Source organism: Haliotis rufescens, unplaced genomic scaffold (genome assembly GCF_023055435.1).
Source record: "Haliotis rufescens isolate VD_foot unplaced genomic scaffold, xgHalRufe1.0.p SCAF_7, whole genome shotgun sequence".
Lineage (NCBI taxonomy): Eukaryota > Metazoa > Mollusca > Gastropoda > Lepetellida > Haliotidae > Haliotis > Haliotis rufescens.
Window position 1 is genome coordinate 8,102,646 of NW_025964361.1, and position 20,022 is coordinate 8,122,667.

Sequence of the window (20,022 nt, forward strand, 5' to 3'; positions counted from 1 at the left end):
ACATTAAGCTGACAGGCCGTGATTTAACTAGAATTCTGTTAAAAGCGGCGTTAAACCCAACTCACTCACGCACTGGATTTAACAGAACTATATATTTCACGCGTAACAGCACGTTGACTGAGTAATGCGGTTGGAGTGAGTGGACAGTGTTTTTTTTCACACGCGGATTGATACAAAACAGCTGATTCCTGATCGGCGACAGTTTGTTTTTTCTTGAAACATGTCTTTAACATGATATTGGGTGATAAATAGCGTAACCCACTCGGTACGAGTGATTACGGAGCTAATGCTCGGAAAGCTCGGAACATAAAACATTAATTTCAGTCGTGACATATTTCACTTAATCAATAATAATTGTACCTCGTGGTATATTCTATAATTATCACCTACGAGGGCAAACATATCAGAGTTCATAAAAATCACAAGTGCCCATGGGTCATATCACGTCACGAGACAACAGTGTATTGTTTCAGTCAACCGGACGGCATTATATCGAATTTAGCCAATTTTCATTCATTGCCAAATGAACCAAGTTGCTATCAAAAAGCTTTTTCATCGTTTACTTATGGTTTACGCCCAATCGAATCCGGATAATGGTTATTATTACTTGCCCGTGAAGAGATCACCCGTTTAATAAACATGCAGCTGTATTACACATTGTGTAATACCAAAACGCGTGCTTATGTACTCTCGGAACATGTTTCACGAACAAATATTGAAAGCTCACAACATCACTTGGCTTATTCAACGTCATTGCGTATGGAGTTGATAGATCACTGAGAGGAGCTTATGCACACTCGATGACCCAAGCAACCTTGTTGCTAGGCTGACGTCACATGGTAGTGTTTCGCCGATGTATCTTGCAACAACATATCACAATTTACGTCATCGGGTATTGTGACGTGATTGTAAACTTTGATGTGCAAGGCCCGTTCCACAATGCGATCGTATTGTAGCGCAACGACAGTCGTTGTGAAAGTATGTGAGTTGCGATTAGCCCTACGATAATTTTGTGAAACGGACGCCTTAATTCTAAAGGTGGACCGTTGCATGGTATTAAATTCATACGTTTCAACTTTTGACGTGTTTGAACTATTATTTTGTTAAACTCAATTGGACTATACCGTGGATCGTGTAGGTGTCAGCCTATTTATACTCAACAGTATAATTCTAAAAACGTCATAAATGGCAAGTAAAAAATTAAATACTAAACTCGCTCCCGTGTAAAACCAATTTTATTACTTGCCCGTGAAGAGATCACCCGTTTAATAAACATACAGCTTTATTACACATTGTGTAATACCAAAACGCGTGCTTATGTACTCTCGGAACACGTTTCACGAACAAATATTGAAAGCTCTCAACATCCCTTGGCGTATTCAACGACATTGTGTGTGGAGATGATAGATCACTGGGAGGAGCTTATGCACACTCGATGACCCCAGCAACCTTGTTGCTAGGCTGACGTCACATGGCATTGTTTCGCCGATGGATCTTGCAACAAAAGACAACAAATTACGTCATCGGGTATTGTGACGTCATTGTAAACTTTGAGCTGCAAGGCCCCGTTCCACAAGGCGGTCGTACTCTAGCGCAACGAGAGTCTTTAGTCTAAGTTAAATTATGTGAGTTGTGATAGCCTTAGCACTACGATAATTTTGTCGGACGAACGCCTGCATTCTAAAGGTGGACCATTGTATGATATTAAATTCATACGTTTCAACTTTTGACGTGTTTGAAGTATTATTCTGTTAAACTCAATTGGATTATGCCATGGATCGTGTAGGTGTCAGCCTATTTACACTAAACAGTATAATTCTAAAAACATTATAAATGACAAGTAATAAATAAAATACGAAACTCGCTCTCGTGTAAAACCAATTTTATGAAACTCGTGAATAGTTGTGGTATCTGACTCGCTTTCGCTCGTCAGATACCAGAACTATTCACTCGTTTCATAAAATTGGTATTACACGGGAGCTCGTTTAGTATTCTATATTTATGAAACTCGTGAATAGTTGTGGTATCTAACTCGCTTTCGCTCGTCAGATACCACAACTATTCACTCGTTTCATAAAATTGCTATTACACAGGAGCTCGTTTAGTATTCTATATTTATCTGACGTTGAGGTTTTATATTGTACGCCGACTTCCACATTGTCTTCATTTGAATCTTATTGTGACGTGAGGTCGGAATGACGTCACACTAGAAATGATGTCATAGCTGAAGATGTTTGACGTCATTCGACAAATTGTAGTGCCGCTGCTGTTGCGACTTGCTGTTCTTTTAGATAAACACAAACAATTGTCTCTGATTTTAGCCATCTTCTTCGGTAATAAATAGAACGTTACACTCTTGCCTAAATTCCGGTATTTCCCGAGCGAAAGTGTCGTTAACATAGTTTGACAAGAACACTGATATAATATCCTCTGTATAAGCTTTGTATGCTTAAATACTTTCAGGTGCATCAATAAATGTCTTTACCTTTAAAGTGTTTGTTCTTTAAACAGTAAGGGGCGGTCAGTTAGCCTAGTGGTTAAAGCGTTGGCTCGTCATGCAGAAGACCCGGGTACGATTCCAGACATGGGTACAATGTGTGAAGCCCATTTCTGGTGTCCCCCGCCGTGATATTGCTGGAATATAGCTACAGGCGGCGTAAAACCACACTCACTAACTCACTTAAACAGTAAAGGAATAACTATATCGAACAAAATGCAATTCCATTTCACAATTTGTATGTAGACATTGATAACGTTTGCCTGTTTTTCTAGTTAGTTTGAATTCAAGAGTAAGGATGATAAGACTGTTACTGCCGTGTCCCTACTTCACCAGGATGTCGAGTGATAGAGTTACAGTACTCGCTGAACTCTCGCTGTATACAATTCCGCACAAACAACTTCATAATCATAATAATAATACCGATACGTTCCTTGTAAATTACAAAACATGAAAAATGAATATTCATTAATGTAGCAGGAAAACCATGTTGAACCAATTCCCAACGTTTTCCTTATGGGCCAGGTAATATTTCTTTCCTCGTGTGAATTGCACTTGAGTTTTACTTTAATTTTCAGGGTTACACGTCCTGGGGCAGGGCCACAAAGCGATCCGAGCGCTACGACAATCGTCAACCTATCTAAAGTATGGGACAAACGATCTCCTCATCAGTAAGTTCGATTTGTGGAACTGGGCACATTTTTAAAAGCAACAATACATTAACCAGTACATATATCTAGGTAAGCAAGTGTGAGTGTGGGTTAAATGGCGTTTTCAATACCATTTTAACTATTCCGAAGTCTGTGTGGGCCGTATGCCAAGCAGGTACAACACTTCTACCATACTGCGGGTACGATGACAATGTACGTCGCTAGATGGGCAATAATCTTGAACGCGACGTTAAACCTCTTTTCAACTCCCACCTGTTTCAGTGTCCGTCTTTATAAATAGTGAATTACCCCCTTTACCTGTTTAACCTTAAGCGAAAATGTCACGCAAGCAACTTATGAACATATTGATTTTTCCATCACAAGGTATAAATATAACAGTGTAAAAACAGTCAAGGACCTTTTTAATCAAGTCAATTCTCATTTAATATTGTGCCTTTTAAAAGAAGTAGAATTAATTCATAAATTTTGATGTACATAATGTGTTATTTTATATTTTGGTAGTGCTTATTAATAACTTAGACTGTTAGTGGCTGTACCCTCGAGGGGGGTTGAAGTAGCGTAAAATTATTGTCCCCCTAAGAGGGTATGTAAGTCCCAAATCATTCGAAGTATTTTTATGCATGCCAGAATTTTAAAACGTAGCATTTTTGTCATTTTAATCTCAGACTTAACTGGTATACTATCGCCAGTGACTGAAGGGATGATATAAATCCTGCCGGGGTCCATGCAGGAAGCAAAGGTACTGTAAGTCCCCATGGTCCCTGGTACGGTGATCTCCCTTTAGGTACTGACGATCCCTAACCCATTTTTATATTGTGTTGTTCACTGATACTTATGGCTTTTATATATTCTCAACTAGTTTTAAATCGAATCTGTGATATTCTAGTTATTGTACTGTTCTTCATTGACAGCTTTTATTTTGTCCAAATATATGTATTATTAATGTACTTCTCGTCACGATATGGCTGAAATACTGCCGATGTGACGTTAAATCTTAACTCACTCAAATTAATTATATCAAAGGATGTAGCCGATCGAATTCATACGAAACATACTCAACCTAATATTCGTAACAGACGATGCTACTGTCTTACCGACAGACATTTTTGTCCTTTTGTTAAATGTTATCAATGACACTGTTTCACAACCTTCACGAGATACAAGTCAATAGGCAAAAATAGAAAGCATATCATAAATAAAAGCAAAACATAATTATGCACAGATGATTATATAGTTTCTAATTTTGATTTCATAGCAAATACCCTATATAATTACAGATGTTGGCAAGTTGGTTAGAAAAACCTACAGGGACCAGCCTGTTCGAACGGGCCTGCTTTTGGAACCCTTTACATAGTTGTAGTGAGTGAGTGAGTTTGGCTCACCGCCGCTTTTAACAGTATTCTAGTTATATCACGGCGTGTCAGCTTAATGTGGGAAGAAAAGCCCGAAGTGATGCAGGTCTCAGACGCTTACCACTTCGGTGAAACCCACGAGCAAGTATATTGTGCTGACAAACCTAGAAACATAATCGGGGCGAACCGGGATTCGAACCCACAATCAACGGTTTCTGGCGTGCCCAAGGGACGCAACTCTGCACAGCGAATTGCAGAATGGGCCATCCGTGCCACCCATAGTAGTAGTGGAAACTATATCATACGCTTTCATTTACGCTTTATTCAGCTATATCCCATTTTTTCAACATACTTCCAAAGTGCACTGAAATCTTCCACATTATTATTAGCACCCGTTTCGGACCTTGCACCACATTACATAATATACTTCGCCACACAAAACTTGACCGACGTGATCAGACAAAGCTCGACCGGCCCAGACTTTCAACGGGAACGCGGCGTTGGCAACAGCAACTCAACGAAAGTCTTCCTCCAGTTGCCTCGGGTCTGAACGGGTCTCCGCAACTGGAACATTTGCCACTAAGTCAGTCATATCCAAACTTTGCAATAAAGATTACTGCTTTCGTCTTACACCTTACACTCGAGTTTTGTCATGTATCGTCTGTCTGAGCTATCAAAACCATGTCCAATTATACTCTTGGACAAAATCAATGATATGTGTGTAAGTGACAAGATGACATTGACTCGTACCTTGTTCACAATCGACCGCCTCCGTGGTCAAGTGGTAGAGCGTCCGCCCGGAAGAGCGGAAGGTCCGGGGTTTGGTCCACTGCCGCGTCATACTAAAAGACGTTTAAAGATGGTACCTATTGTTACCCTGTCTGGCTCTCGGTATAAAGGGGCTAAAACAAGGGCTGCTCGGAGTCAGAATACAGTGTCTGAGTGGGGTATTCATGTTAAACTGCGGTATGGCATCTCATTGAGCTGGTACTATAAATCGGCATCAGTCCGGACAAGTACAAGCAGCCACGCACACACAAGTACATGCATGCACGTCGCTCTATAAGTGCAATAATCTTGGACACGACGTTAAACCCATTTTCACCTTGTTGACACATCTGGATAAATAAAAAACAGTATGTTACTGTGAAATGTCGTCTGTTGACGTGGGAAAGAACATATGCTAACGTACCATGACGAGTTAATCAAAGTTGTCACTGCACAAACGCTGTCAGTTTTGTATACAATACAGAAAGCTCGAGATTTTACTAAAGGGTGCAAGTATTGAGCATTGTCATCTGAACATCATACTCCGGTTCACATTTTAATGATTTAATCTATGTAAACCCTTGCCATCACAACATATGGAGTGTCAATCTGACAGTTAATTGTGAGGTGAGGTGAAATGGGGTTTAACGTCGCGTCCTTATATAGCGACGTGTGTGTTTGGCTACTTGTACTAGTCCGGACTGATGCCGATTTATAGTGCTAGCACACTGAGATACCATACCGCAGTTTAACATGGATACCCCACTCAGACACAGTATACTGACTCCGAGCCGACCAGTCCTTGTTTTAGCCCCTTAATACCGAGCGCCAGACAGGGTAACAACAAGTACCATCTTTTAACGTATTTTGGTATGACGCGGCCGGGGATCGAACCCCGGACCTTCCGCTCTCCCACTGTCCACCATTACATTAGTGGTCGTCAAGTGACAAACTATAGCTTAGTGTACACAGAACGTTGTATAAAATTGAACCATGATTAGGCTCGGTGACTTGGTTGATGGTGTAACATTGTACCCTGACATCATGGATGTTGCTCATAATGTCTGGTTAAGTATGATTAGAATATAAACAGGACCATCACCTAGCGTGAACATTGCTGTGTACTTTGTTAATTAACAAGCAAACAAGCCATACATCATACATCACTTCAGAAATGGTTGTATTTGTTTTGCATTCCTTAAAAATTCAGAGTTTCGAAACTATTGTACAATGGTACTTGCGCTATCATCAGTTGTTTCTCTTGAAAAAACAACAACTGACGTGACTGGAAGGTACAGAAAGAATTGATAGATAGAAGAGTACATCTGCCAGATCCCATTAACCCCCCCCCCCCCCCCCCCCAATCCCAACTCACACACACACGCGCACATATTTGGTGATTTTTAAAGGGTATAGGGTTGGGGATTCTTTGTCTTCTTCATCGTGGTGTCATGAAAAAACAATGATCGAAGGCACAGTTGCATCACTCAGCAGTATTAGGTATTCTTGAATTGGGAACGATTTCCATATCCGCCTGATTCATATGATCAACGGCTTGTTGAAGTGGTACACGTCAACGAATGACATCTTTTCAGGCCTTTAATCAACATTAAACTGTTATTATAATCAAATACAACTTTTGAACCCACACAAACAATATCCATCAAACACACTGGACCAGTGCCCCTTTTTACGCCATACACGACTCCAACAGTATTTACAAGCTACGTTACATTGTATTTATCTCGAATCTCAAAATATAGCTTATTTTGAAGTTTACTCTTTGTTACACTGGAAATTACAAAATTATATGAGTCCATTAGTTATCTCAATATAATCCTGAATGTGGCAGGCTTAAAAGAATTGCTTCTATTCTTTTATCCAAAACAGTTGTTCTCATAATATTTCGTTATTCATTTTGATGCTTGTAGTTTTAACACATCCCTCAAGTTTGTCCTTTTTTCCAAAGGTCACAGACTCCTGCTTTTGTTACAAAATATTGTACTGCTTACTTACAGCGAAACATGATCACCTGACTCAAGTTATTTGTTGATACACCTCCATGACCCGCCTTCGATTGCCCTCGTGAGTACAATGTGGAAGCCCATTTCTGGTGTCCCGTGACATTGCTCAAATAAAGCTAAAGGTGGCGTAAAACCATACTTATTCATTCACGCTACGCTTATTAGATCAACACCCACTACTCATATGTATTCAATATATCTTGCTACATGTATGTACCTTCGACTCAGATTTTAGAGTTATCGCCCTTTGTTGGTATGGCGACACACCTTCATGTCAACATTAAATGGATATGTATGTATATGTTTAGGTATAAGCAAACAACAACATATTTTCAGTGCAAAACATCCAGTGATATAACTGGAATACTGTTAAAAGCGGCATTAAACCCAACTCACTCACTCACATGGCGAACCTCGACGGCCCTGTATTGCCACTTTCTGGGTCGCTTTAATACCTCCGAAAGAGTACCGTGTAATTCGATAACAAGAGACGCAGTAAGTATGAATGTATGATGTCTTCGGGCCACCGTAAACAGTGGCCTTGCTTCCACGCCTGGTTGATTCCCTGCTCTCCCGGCGCTAACAACGCAGTTGCGATTGAACAGGACTTTAAAGTCGAAGCGGATAAAACGGTGAGACAAACTTCAGTTTAAACTGTGTTTAGGAATACAAAATCCCCCATTAAGTTGTATAAGTCTTCCGTAATGTGTGACAATAAGGACCTGACGGGATATTGATGAGGGGTGTGGCTTAATTCAATTTTTCCTTGTATCATATACCAGTGAATGAACACCTCCCGTCCTTTACTTTGTCAGCTTGAGATAAAGCGTTTAAATTCGTCATATATTTACCATCTTGTGATACTGATGCTTTACGTGTTTAATACATCCGTGATTTGTTTGTTTGTTGTTAAATATCTGAACCAGACATTCCAGTGATTAACGCCGTCGGGGTAGGTTGACGAGTCTGTCAACCTGATCACCCGGTCCAGTTGGGATCACAGCCAATATACGGGTTGTTGTGACCTAAAAATATCTTCTAGCGTCCTCACGGGGAACCCTGGCCGATATACACATGACATTCTTCATATGCAGTGACCCAGACAGACGCTCAATGCTATGCGTGTCCCTCGTTGTAATCTGATCGAAACATACCCGTGGAGCATTGTCTGTTGCTGTTACTTGATACTCTCACAGCGATCAGCCGACGGAAGGAGAGACACGGAATTCAGGCGACAGTAATTCATTTATATATTTTGTCTCTCGTGACCCTTAACGGGTGGCACACTTGTATGTACTGTTATATGTATTTATGAAAATATTTTTTGTGAGGTGAGCTATAAATACACAATCTGTCTCTCTGTCCGTCTGTCTGCATCACGGTAAGTCCAGTTGATGTCCGGGGAATGCCACACATGATCAGGACATTTAACACTCGAGCACAGGTATGGTGCAGACAAACCAAGAATCACGCAGTGTGAATCTGGGATTCAAACCCAAGATCATACATTCCTGGCACGCCCGAGGGACGCAACTCTAAAGAGCTGTAGATGTTTGATGGGTCCACTGTAATATCAGTAAATGCTATAATTGCCAAGAAAACATCTTAGGGGATAGTTCCTCTGCGTTGCTTCTCCTCCCATAATGACCTTACTTCAAATGAAGCATCAACATTTTGGTAACGAACTCCATATACTGTCCATGTAATGTCCATATAATATCCATGTAATGTCCATATAATGTCCATATACTGTCCATGTAATGTCCATGTTATGTCCATGAAATGCCCATGTAATGTCCATATGATGTCCATGTGATGTCCATGTAATGTCCATGTTACGTCCATGTAATGTCCATCTAATGTCCATGTAATGTACATATAGTGTAAATGCAATGTCAATTTAATGTCCATGTAATGTCCACATAATGCCCATATACTGTCCATGTTATGTCCATGTAATGTCCATGTAATGTCCATATACTGTCCATGTAATGTCCATGTAATGTCCATGTAATGTCCATATACTGTCCATGTAATGTCCATGTAATGTCCATGTAATGTCCATGTTATGTCCATGTAATGTACATATACTGTCAATGCAATGTCCATATAATGTCCATAAAATGTCCATGTTCCGTCCATGTAATGTTCATGTAATGTCCATATACTGTCCATGTAATGTCCATATAATGTCCATGTAATGTCAATGTAATGTCCATGTAATGTCCATAAAATGACAGTATACTCTATGCGGCAGTGCGTTCACATGACATATAAGAAGTCAAGTATTACGACCACTGTTTAACTAGCTATAATATTCGTATGTAATGCATTATGAACAGCCGGCCGAACGAAAGTATCAACCTTCAAAATAACTTCTTTACTAGAAAAATTACAAATGTCTCACTAGGCTGAAAACAGTATGCCAGATTATTTATAAATATTTTTAAAAATGTAATAAATAATTAAAATTATTATAAAATTATTTATATCTATAAACACATATTTCTGAATATTTCAGTTTGCCAAGTATCACAATGAACTCTTTCACGACCCTGCTGTGTGTCTGGACTATAGGATCAGTTGCCTCATTCTCAAACAACGAGTTCGTCTCTGGGGATGTGATACTAGCAGGGCTATTTTCTATACAGTCCCACAAGGATGAAACATGTGGCGCCGTGGTTCCAGAATCTATACAAGCATACGAAGCGGTCCGATGGTTCTTCAGAGAATTAAACGACAGGAATTATACCAATGCTGTTAAATTCGGTAAGGTTATCTTTATTCTTTAATACAGATGCTTTATCTGTGAGCTATACAAACTAATTCCATCTGGCCATAACACTATTTCTTTGAGGATGCAATATATGCAAGCAATAACATTACACATATGATAAACAAGTAATTATAAATGATAAATAGTCACCACAATTACATAATTGCTACACACTCGGGGAAATGGTGTGGTGCACAGGTATGGTGCAGACAAGCCAAGAATCACTCAGTGTGAATCTTCGATTCATACCCAAGAGCATACATTCCTGGCACGCCCGAGGGACGCAACTCTAAAGAGCTGTAGATGTTTGATTTGTCCACTGTAATATAAGTAAATGCTATAATTGCCAAGAAAACAACTTAGGGGATGGTTCCTCTGCGTTGCTTCTCCTCCCATAATGACCTTACTTCAAATGAAGCATCAACGTTTTGGTAACGAACTCCATATACTGTCCATGTAATGTCCATATAATGTCCATGTAATGTCCATATAATGTCCATATACTGTCCATGTAATGTCCATGTTATGTCCATATAATGTCCATGTAATGTCCCTATACTGTCCATGTAATGTCCATGTAATGTCCATATACTGTCCATGTAATGTCCATGTTATGTCCATGTAATGTCCATGTTATGTCCATCTAATGTCCATGTTATGTCCATGTAATCATTTCTTAATGGACATGCAGTCGAAACTGTTCGGCTAATAATATATTATTTTCCTTTAAGTCTGATGTCTCTGTAAAGGCTTGTACATTGTACTTGATATTTCGATGACGCCTTTGTGATCTCTTTGTAATTGTCATTCTTATAATTCTCATCACTGGTTTGACTTTTACGCCTAATAGTATCAGTTTTGGTAGATAGTCGACACAACTTATTCAGTGAACGCTGGTGTTTTATATATGCTAACAAACAGATCTTTGTTACCTCTTATATATTTATTATGAGTAGACATAAAAACAATGATTGCTAGTTTTAATTAAGGAAAAACATTCACTTGTAAGTCGATCAAATTTCAAACGTTAACATATGTATTGAAAGAAGTGTAAATATCAATAATGTTACTATATACAGGTCTCCACGCCTTCAAGACATGCGGGGATCCATCTATGGCTGTCACAGCAACTCTAGATATTCTGGAGACTTACAAACAGAAACAGATATATGGTGTGTACCCGTCATCAATCAACAGTATGTAGCGGTTCCTGTCCATACCGCAGTTCTAAGCAGTGACGATCCGGGTTAGAATTGGTCTTCAGTCACCCATGCTTGTGGTAAAAGACGACTATGCTTATGGTAAAAGGCGACTAGCGGATCGGGTGGTCAAGCTCGATAACTTGGTTGATGCATGCCATCTTATCCAAGTCGTATCGATGTTCATGATGCCAATCACTGGATTGTCTGGTCCAGACTCGATTATTTACAGACCGCCGTCATATAGCTGGAATATTGCTGTGTGGGACGTAAAACAACAAACAAACAAACAAACATCTGACATCATGACTGTATACGCTTGTAGTTGAAACTAATATTATATTGTACTAAGCGAACAATAGTATTTCATATACTAATTTGATTCAGATTTATTTTTCGACTTGTCTACTGTCTAAACCAAGGATGCGGTTTATCAAAAGAAGAGAATCAATATTCTCCAGAAGAGTATCAACAGAGCTAAAGGCTCTCTCATACCCTTTGAGGGTGAATAAAGACGTTTTGGGATATGAGTATATAAGTTAATTCTATGTTTTGCCGTGATAAGAGGATTATTGAAAAAGAGTTCGGGTGTGTATTTGGAGCTTTACACTGCAATACTGATCAGGCATCTTTGGACCCTAAACTGTATCGACATATACCCACTGTAAATTATGTAGCCTTCTTTTGTGTTCGCATTGTCGATTATATATAATCAACCATAGACAATAAATAGTTATATACACCGTGGGCTAGTAGATAGAAAGTCCGCAGGCAGAGAAGAAGGTCCCCCCCCCCCCCCCCCCCCCACACACACACACACACACAAACACGCACGTGTGTATATATGTGCAATAATCTTTGACGCGACGTTAAAAACCCCATTTCACCTCACCTCGTGATACCAAACACGCAATCAACGGTACAAAGACGACTACATGTAAGTGATAACTGACATAGTAGTAAAGATGTCTAAATAATTAATTCATACTTGTTTTTCATTAGGTATCATTGGACCTGAATTTAGTTCAGAAACCCAAGACGTGTCTCGTCTGCTGAGTTCGCTCCCGGAGCGTGATCGTCTGCTGCAGATCAGCTATTCCGCCACCGCCGCCATCCTTGCTGACAAGAGTATTTACAAAAACCTGTACCGGGTCATAGAAACGGATGACGTACAAGTTGATGTAAGACAAACTTAAGTGTGTGTGTGTGTGTGTGTGTGTGTGTGTGTGTCTGTGTCTGTGTCTCTGTCTGTCTGACTGTCTGTCTCTGTGTCTGTCTCTGTGTCTGTCTGTCTGTCGCTCTGTCTGTCTGTCTCTCGTCTCTCTGTCGCTCTCGTCTCTCTGTCTCTGTGTCTCTGTCTGTCTGTCTGTGTCTCTGTCTGTCTGTGTCTCTGTCTGTCTGTCTCTCTGTCTCTCGTCTCTCTGTCTCTCTCGTCTCTCTGTCTCTGTCCGTCTCGTCTATCTCGTCTCTTACGTCAACCATAGGAATCCACACGGGGACAGTAACACCAATATTCAAATGGCATGAGATCTGAGCTTACACTGTAAAAACGTGTTTGGATCCTCAACACAAACTTAAACACGTTCCTTGTCCCATAATTTTGACATGTTGAGGTCTTACCATTTTCAGGATTGTGTTTAACAGCTGAACGTGTTAAGGTAGAAAACACCAAATGTGTATTCCGTTTAGGATTGAAACACATTCACAATCGTGTTTAGATTTTAACATGCCTTTTCCGTGTTTCCATCCGCAACAATTTCATGGTGTATTGCTTCCATGGACGTTTGATATGCATTGTCACAATCACACAAAATGCGATACGTCTGTTGAATAGCAACACTTGTAGAAGTGGTAATGATATATTTTGCCATTGCAGGTTATGTTACAACTCTTGCAAAAGCTGAAGTGGAACTACATTGCCATCGTATATGAAGCCGACACCTATGGCAGAGAAGGGGCTCATGCACTCAAAACTAAGGCAGAAGAAAACGGCATATGTGTACCGCAATACGTTTCTATAGCAACAGATGCCAGCAGCGACGAATACAGAGCAATATTTGACTCAATTAAACGAAAACTGGAAATAGAATCAGAATCACCAGTGCTTGGTCTGGTCTTTTTTGGTCAAGCTGAGACTGCAAAAATCATGTTTGAGTTTCTTAACATCAAGCTCAGCAACTTCCAGATGATAGTATCTGAGTCTGTTGGTGAAAGTGAGTCTTATTTGATGAAGTCCGACGGAAGCGTGTACCCCTTAGCCAAGGGACTTCTCATGCCAAGTCCTCCATACTATGATGTCACGCTATTCAAATCACACTGGCAGTCGATTCACACCAATGCTATTGCAATGTTAGAAAGCATACAAAATAATGATTGGCTGTTGAAATACATGGAACAAGTAAGCGGGTGCCCTTTGACAAATGCAACAGATATTTCGCTAACCTGTCTTCAACAGTCCACAGCTTCAGTACCACGTATTTCCATCTACACCAACTACGCTCTGATGGCCGCAGCCGCATTTGCAAAGACGTACAAGACCTTATATGAGAGGAAGTGTCCTAAACAAACGGGTATATGTAAAGAGCTTGAGGATTATATCGCCAACAAGGCCAAATTTACTGAGGAAATGGCTTCAGTAGAAGTCAACTCTGCCGCTGAGTTTACAGAGCTGTCACCCTTTCGGTTAAAGTTTGGATTCAAGAACGGAGAGATTTTGTATAAGGAAAGTGGAAACTACTCGACCTATATCGTGTACAACTACCGGAAATGCAACACTGGGTTTTGCAATGTACAGGTGAGAGAAAATGTGTACGCATTGTCCTATGCGATAAGTGAACACATATATATATGTTTTATTAGTATTGACTTAAGTTGACCATAGGTTTTGCTGCAAACAGATCAATGGAATTTTTATGATATATTGAACCCATATCAAGTTCTAAGTATATGACGGCGATCTGTACATAATCGAGTCTAGACCAGACAATCCACTGATATCATGAACATCGATCCACGCAAGTTGGATACGATGGCATGCATCAAACCAAGTCACCACTTACCACAAACACGGGTTACTGAAGACCAATCTTAACCTGCATAACATTCATATAATTTATAATGATCATGAACATATATATTGTATGTCATTTAAACATAACATTATTTCTTCTTGACCAGGTTGGTGATTATGTGGCAGCGGACCTTACCTTTTTGCCAGGTGTTATCAAGTCTTACAATGACAAAGGAGAAGAGAGCTCTTACCCTGTTCAGGCCCAGTGTCAAGAAACCCGCCACTGTTCAAAATGTCAAGATTCAGGCAGTTATGGTGAAGTATTATACATACCAGGAGATTTTTATGTTGTGGGTCTTGTACCAATACATGATCAGGGTGCAGGCCCAATGCAGTGTGGTCAACTGAGAACGTCAGTCAGTGTGGACGTGGCTGAAGCTATTGTATTTGCTGTCAATCGTGCCAATGCAAAAAGAGATAAGTTTACTTCACTTCTTGGGAGCAAAACGATTGGATTAGTATTGTTGGATACATGTAACACTCCCTTGATTGCCAGGGAAAGAGTTACACGGCTTCATAGGGGTATTTTGAGACTAACTGAGAGGTTAAACAGTTCAAGTGTTGTTGATAAAATCATTGGATATATTGGTCCCTATGGGAGTTCGTTAAGTGTTACCATGTCCATTTTGATGACTGAATTAGACAAACTGTTCATTTCATATGCTTCCACAAGTTCAACTCTGAGCTCAAGAACTTTACATCCCAATTTTATGAGAACATGTTCTCCTGACCATGAACAGGCTGATGTAATTATGTACCTTGCCAAACAGATTGGTTCTACCTATGTTCAAATTATACACACTGATGAGGAGTACGGTACAGCCGGATTAACCTCGTTATTAGCTTCTGGGATAAAATACAGAATCTGCGTTGCCCAGACGCTTGCAGTCAAAGAAGGGACAAATAGTGACTTGTTCCGAGGTTACGTGTCCGAGTTGAGGAGGTTTCCGCATGCAAGACTTGTTGTGATATTTGTCAGATCTCACATTGCAAAACCTTTAATGACGGCTTTGAGCGAGGAGATGAACAGTGCTGAGTTCGTGTTTATTGGAGGTGAGAGTTGGGGAAAACGAAGTCAAGTGGTAGAAGGTAACAATAAATTACTTGGAAGTTTGACTGTTGCTCAGGAGCTGCCGAAGAACCAAGCATTTGAAGAATATTTTAGCAGTGTTGATGGGTCAAATTCAAACAACCCGTGGCTTCAGTCATATTTAGAAATAACATCCAATTGTTATTTCCCAATGAGTTATAACAAACGGTATGCATCTCCATGTACCCCTGAAATGTTGGCCAGGAACCGCAAGACAGACACGTGGGTACCATTTACTATTAATGGTGTGTATTCCCTGATTCTTGGATTCAGTACAACTTTAGAAGAGAAGTGTTATGGTACTTACACCATGTGTCCAGAGTATTCTACATCACGGTTGATCACCAACGTTAAAGACGTTCGTCTCGACATCTATAATGATGGTGGCAACATCCGTGTTTTCGATGACAATGGTGAAGGGAGCGTTGGTTACAAAATCTCACAGATTGTTCGGGACACTAATCTGGTGTATAAGGAGGTGGGTTGTTTTTGGAATCATCGGCATTTAGCATTTGTAATATGATGTCATGGTGAGGAAACAGGAATTATTGTTTTTTTTACATAACGGCACCGTCTGATATATTCGGGTGTGTACTCCTGTGATGAATGGAAGGTCAAATTACTGCGCTTCGTAACCTCCTTATGTTCATATGTAAAACTAAACAAGTACACCATATGATCTAGGAGGTGATTGACATCTGACAATGATGTGGGGCGACGGAAATCACTGATTTTCGCATTTCACAATATTACTTGTCACAGATATGTGAGTCTTCACGATGGACTCATCTTTAAGCTTGTACAGTTTAGTTTAATATGGTGTCTATTCATTATTGCTCTTATTAGCAATTGACCCGTGAAGATTCCGGGGTAGAATAGGTCTTCAGCAACCCATGTTTGCCGTAACAGGCGACTATGCTTGTCGTAAGAGGCGACTAACGGGATCGGGTGGTCAGGCTCGCTGACTTGGTTGATGCATGACATCGATCCCAATTGCGTGGATTGATGCTCATGATATCAATCACTGGATTGTCTGGTCCAGACTCGAATATTTACAGACCGCTGTCATATAGCTGGAATATTGCTGAGTGCGGCGTTAAACAACCAACCAACCAACCAACCAACCAACAACTTATTAGCAAATATACAATGAAATACTGTTCAACTTCCTACTTCTGCAGTGCGAAAAACGGTGTAACAATATATGTTGGCGTATGTACACAAACTTGACTCATAACTGAAGCTGTTCCCTTCATCGATATCTCTTAGGTCGGCTTAACATCAGATGATGGGATCCAGTTCTTCAAGACACGCCTCAGTTCTGATGCTAATTTCGCCACCACTTGTCAGAATGATGTTGAGTGTGGAAGGTGCAGCGCACAGTTCACGGACGCAGTGAATAGGTATGTATGCAGAAACAACTAAATTCTAGCACCTATTACAAATCAGCAAAAATGTAAGTTTATAAAATGAAATTAGCAATTAAATAGTCATTTCATCAAATATTTGCCATAGAGCATCACGCATCACGTTTGGGGCCCTCCCTATAATATTAAGAAAAAGTTCCACTTGATTGGTATCGAAGTTGATCTTGTTTTCTGGTTGACAAGTTACCTTTGTGTTTATGCAGTGATGAAAGCGGAGACCGTTCTACTGAAATTGGTCTAGGTGTGTTTGTGGCACTGTTACTGGTTGTTATCATTGGTCTACTCGTGGTAGGGGTACTGTGCTGGAGGAAGAGCAAAAGACCTGATAATAAAGAAGGTTGGTTTTTAGCTTTACATATTTTTCAAAAGGATTGTATAAAATTATGGTGATTCCGGGATAGAACTGTTCCCATGTGGCATATTTATGCTCATGTTAGCAACCACTGGTTTGTCTGATCAAAATCCGATCATATCATATACTCACACACTCACTAAAGAGATGAATATACTCAATCATGACACTCCTACTACGTGCCATACAAAAAAGCCTCTTCAACAGAAAACCGAGAAATCGGGTTTTTGACAATTAATATATTACATAGAATACTTACAATCATCATTCTAAATATTAAATGTAAGTTTGATACATATCTTTTAATGTAGTTAGGCAGTAGAATGTACTGTAATATGAACAGGTACATGGGCGGTCGGGGAGCCTAGTGGTTAAAGCGTTCGCTCGTCACGCCGAAGACCCGGGTTCGATTCACGACATGGGTACAATGTGTGAAGCCCCTTTCTGGTGTCCTCCGCTGTGATATTGCTGGAATATTGCTAAAAGCGGCGTAAAACATACTCACACACTCACCCAACAGGTTCATAAAGACCACGTCTATAGTTTGTAGTGAGACTATAGTTTGTACATGTAGCCAGTGTTCACCCATCTATTATAATCCTCTCCAGGTCCTTACACAGATGTCTACCTGCACCCCGTGAATGAACCACATTATGACAGTGTGTCCAGCGTCCAGTTGCAAGGTACCTCGAACTCTGCTTCCGATAACACGGGCTTCAGCGAGGACAGAATCTCTGCCTCTAACACAGAGAGCTAGCAGTCCTACACGTGCACAGTTGTTATTTGAAGATGTTCAGATGAAAACATTGTGTATGAACACGTAGTGCCAAATTATAATGATACAGTGTTTCCCTTGGACAGTGACATGTGACATGGGGCACTCCTTGGAGCATATAAATTGCCATCAACACAGGTGCTGGCACATTGTTCATTCCTCAGTATGAAGAAGCTTGTGCCATTGCAGATAAGTTGATAACTGCCACGGACATGATCCAGCCCGTAAGAGACTATAATCATAAGCGGAAAACGTGTGGTTAGTTTGTCAGCGGACGTCCTGTACACGTGTTAGTATAGTTCAACCAAGCAAGGTCAAGAATGGGCAAGAGGTCTACGGCATTTCTATTGTATTCTATCGATACAATACGATCGATAGTCGTCTGAAGCACCGCAATTAATTAACTCCAGAAACTTGTGATTGTGGGTTCTAAACCCGGTCGTCTAAGGCGCCGCGATTCCCTTGCGTCTTGGGCACGCCTAAAAACATAATCGGGGCGAACCGGGATTCGAACCCACAATCATAGGTTTCTGGCGTGCCTAAGGGACATAAGTTGAATGCTGTCCAAAGAGGCCTTAAAACTCACTCACTTAAACTCTGATACATCTCAATTGAGCCTTTGTGTGATAGAGCTCGAGGCATTGTATCTCTAGGCGTAAGGTACCAGTCTATTGTGAATTCCGGTGAATAATCTCCATAAAGTTTAAAATGTAAGAACGTGTGTAAACATATTTCATTCCAGTACCTACATATTTAGTATGCACCTACATGTTCATAACATGTTATTAATTAGTTGTTGTTTGTTGATTTTGTTTGTTGTTTAATGACGCACTCAGAAATATGCAAATATTGATTTGTGCTTGTCTGACACTAATAAAGAAATAAACATATTTTAGATGTTCAGGTCTCTTCCTTGTACACAAAGGATTATTACTCATAATAGTTACATTGACTACTGGTTTAGTATTTCCCACAAACGTTTTGCTCTGCTGGATTCTTGGGGGTTGCACACAAGCCCACAGCTCAGCATTCATTAAAGCGTCGCGCTTGGCAGTTTTGCATTCACGTTAACACACAGTCGGTGGTACACAGTCACTGAACAAATATTTGAAATATAGGTGAGGTGAGATGGGGTTTAAGGTCCTGTTCAATATTATTTTACACGCGGATCCTATTTGCGAACACTGATTTACAATGGTCCATTCATATCATTTCCGCCGCTATTTTGCCCTTTACGCCAAGTGGAATCTGTTTCGGCAGATTATGTGGCCTATCATTCCTTTGCATTGTCAATTTATATATTATGTAGCGACGTGCATTCATGTGTGTGCGTGTGCCTGTGCGTGTGCGTGTGCAGGTACGTGCGTACGTTCTTGTGTACTATGCCGGTTTTTTAGTACCAGCCAAAAAGCTGAAAAACCATGCTGCAGTTTATCATGAATACCCCAGTCAGACGCATTATGCTGACTCCGAGCCGACCCCTTACTGCCATATCATATCATTTCCGCAGCTATTTTGCCCTTTACGCCAAGTGGAATCTGTTTCGGCAGAAAATGTGGCCTATTATTCCTTTGCATTGTCAATTTATATATTATGTAGCGACGTGCATTCATGCGTGTGCGTGTGCGTGTGCGTGTGCGTGTGCGTGTGCAGGTGCAGGTGCGTGTGTACGTTCTTGTGTACTATGCAGTTTATCATGAATACCCCAGTCAGACGCATTATCCTGACACCGGGCCGACCCCTTACTGCCGAGCGCCATGCATGATCCGAGGGGCGTTCAATAAGTTTTGCAACTCCAATATAAGACCAAGTCGCAGAATATCTTTTGCACTTTTATTTTTCAATATAATCTCCATTCACCTCAATACACTTATTCCATTTGTCCTTCAAGCTTTTAATACCACTTTTATAGAAATCCGCAGATTGGCCCTCTAACTACGCCTCTGTGGCAGCCTTTATGTCCTCGTCATCCTGGAAGCGTCTTCCACGTAGGGCAGATTTCATTTGCCGGAACAGGAAAT

At 40.5% G+C, this 20,022-nt stretch overlaps 1 protein-coding gene across 1 annotated transcript; it reads left to right on the plus strand.

Annotated features, from left to right (window-relative positions):
* Positions 1–7,697: 7,697 nt before the first annotated feature.
* LOC124144461 lies at positions 7,698–18,891 on the plus strand. The gene is made up of 9 exons (XM_046513873.2): positions 7,698–7,944; positions 9,834–10,081; positions 11,168–11,260; positions 12,290–12,468; positions 13,164–14,081; positions 14,465–15,925; positions 16,717–16,850; positions 17,078–17,211; positions 17,835–18,891. The coding sequence occupies exons 2-9, from the start codon at positions 9,850–9,852 to the stop codon at positions 17,981–17,983; spliced, it is 3,300 nt and encodes a 1,099-aa protein (XP_046369829.2). The 5' UTR covers positions 7,698–7,944; positions 9,834–9,849; the 3' UTR covers positions 17,984–18,891.
* The last annotated feature ends 1,131 nt before the right edge of the window (positions 18,892–20,022 follow it).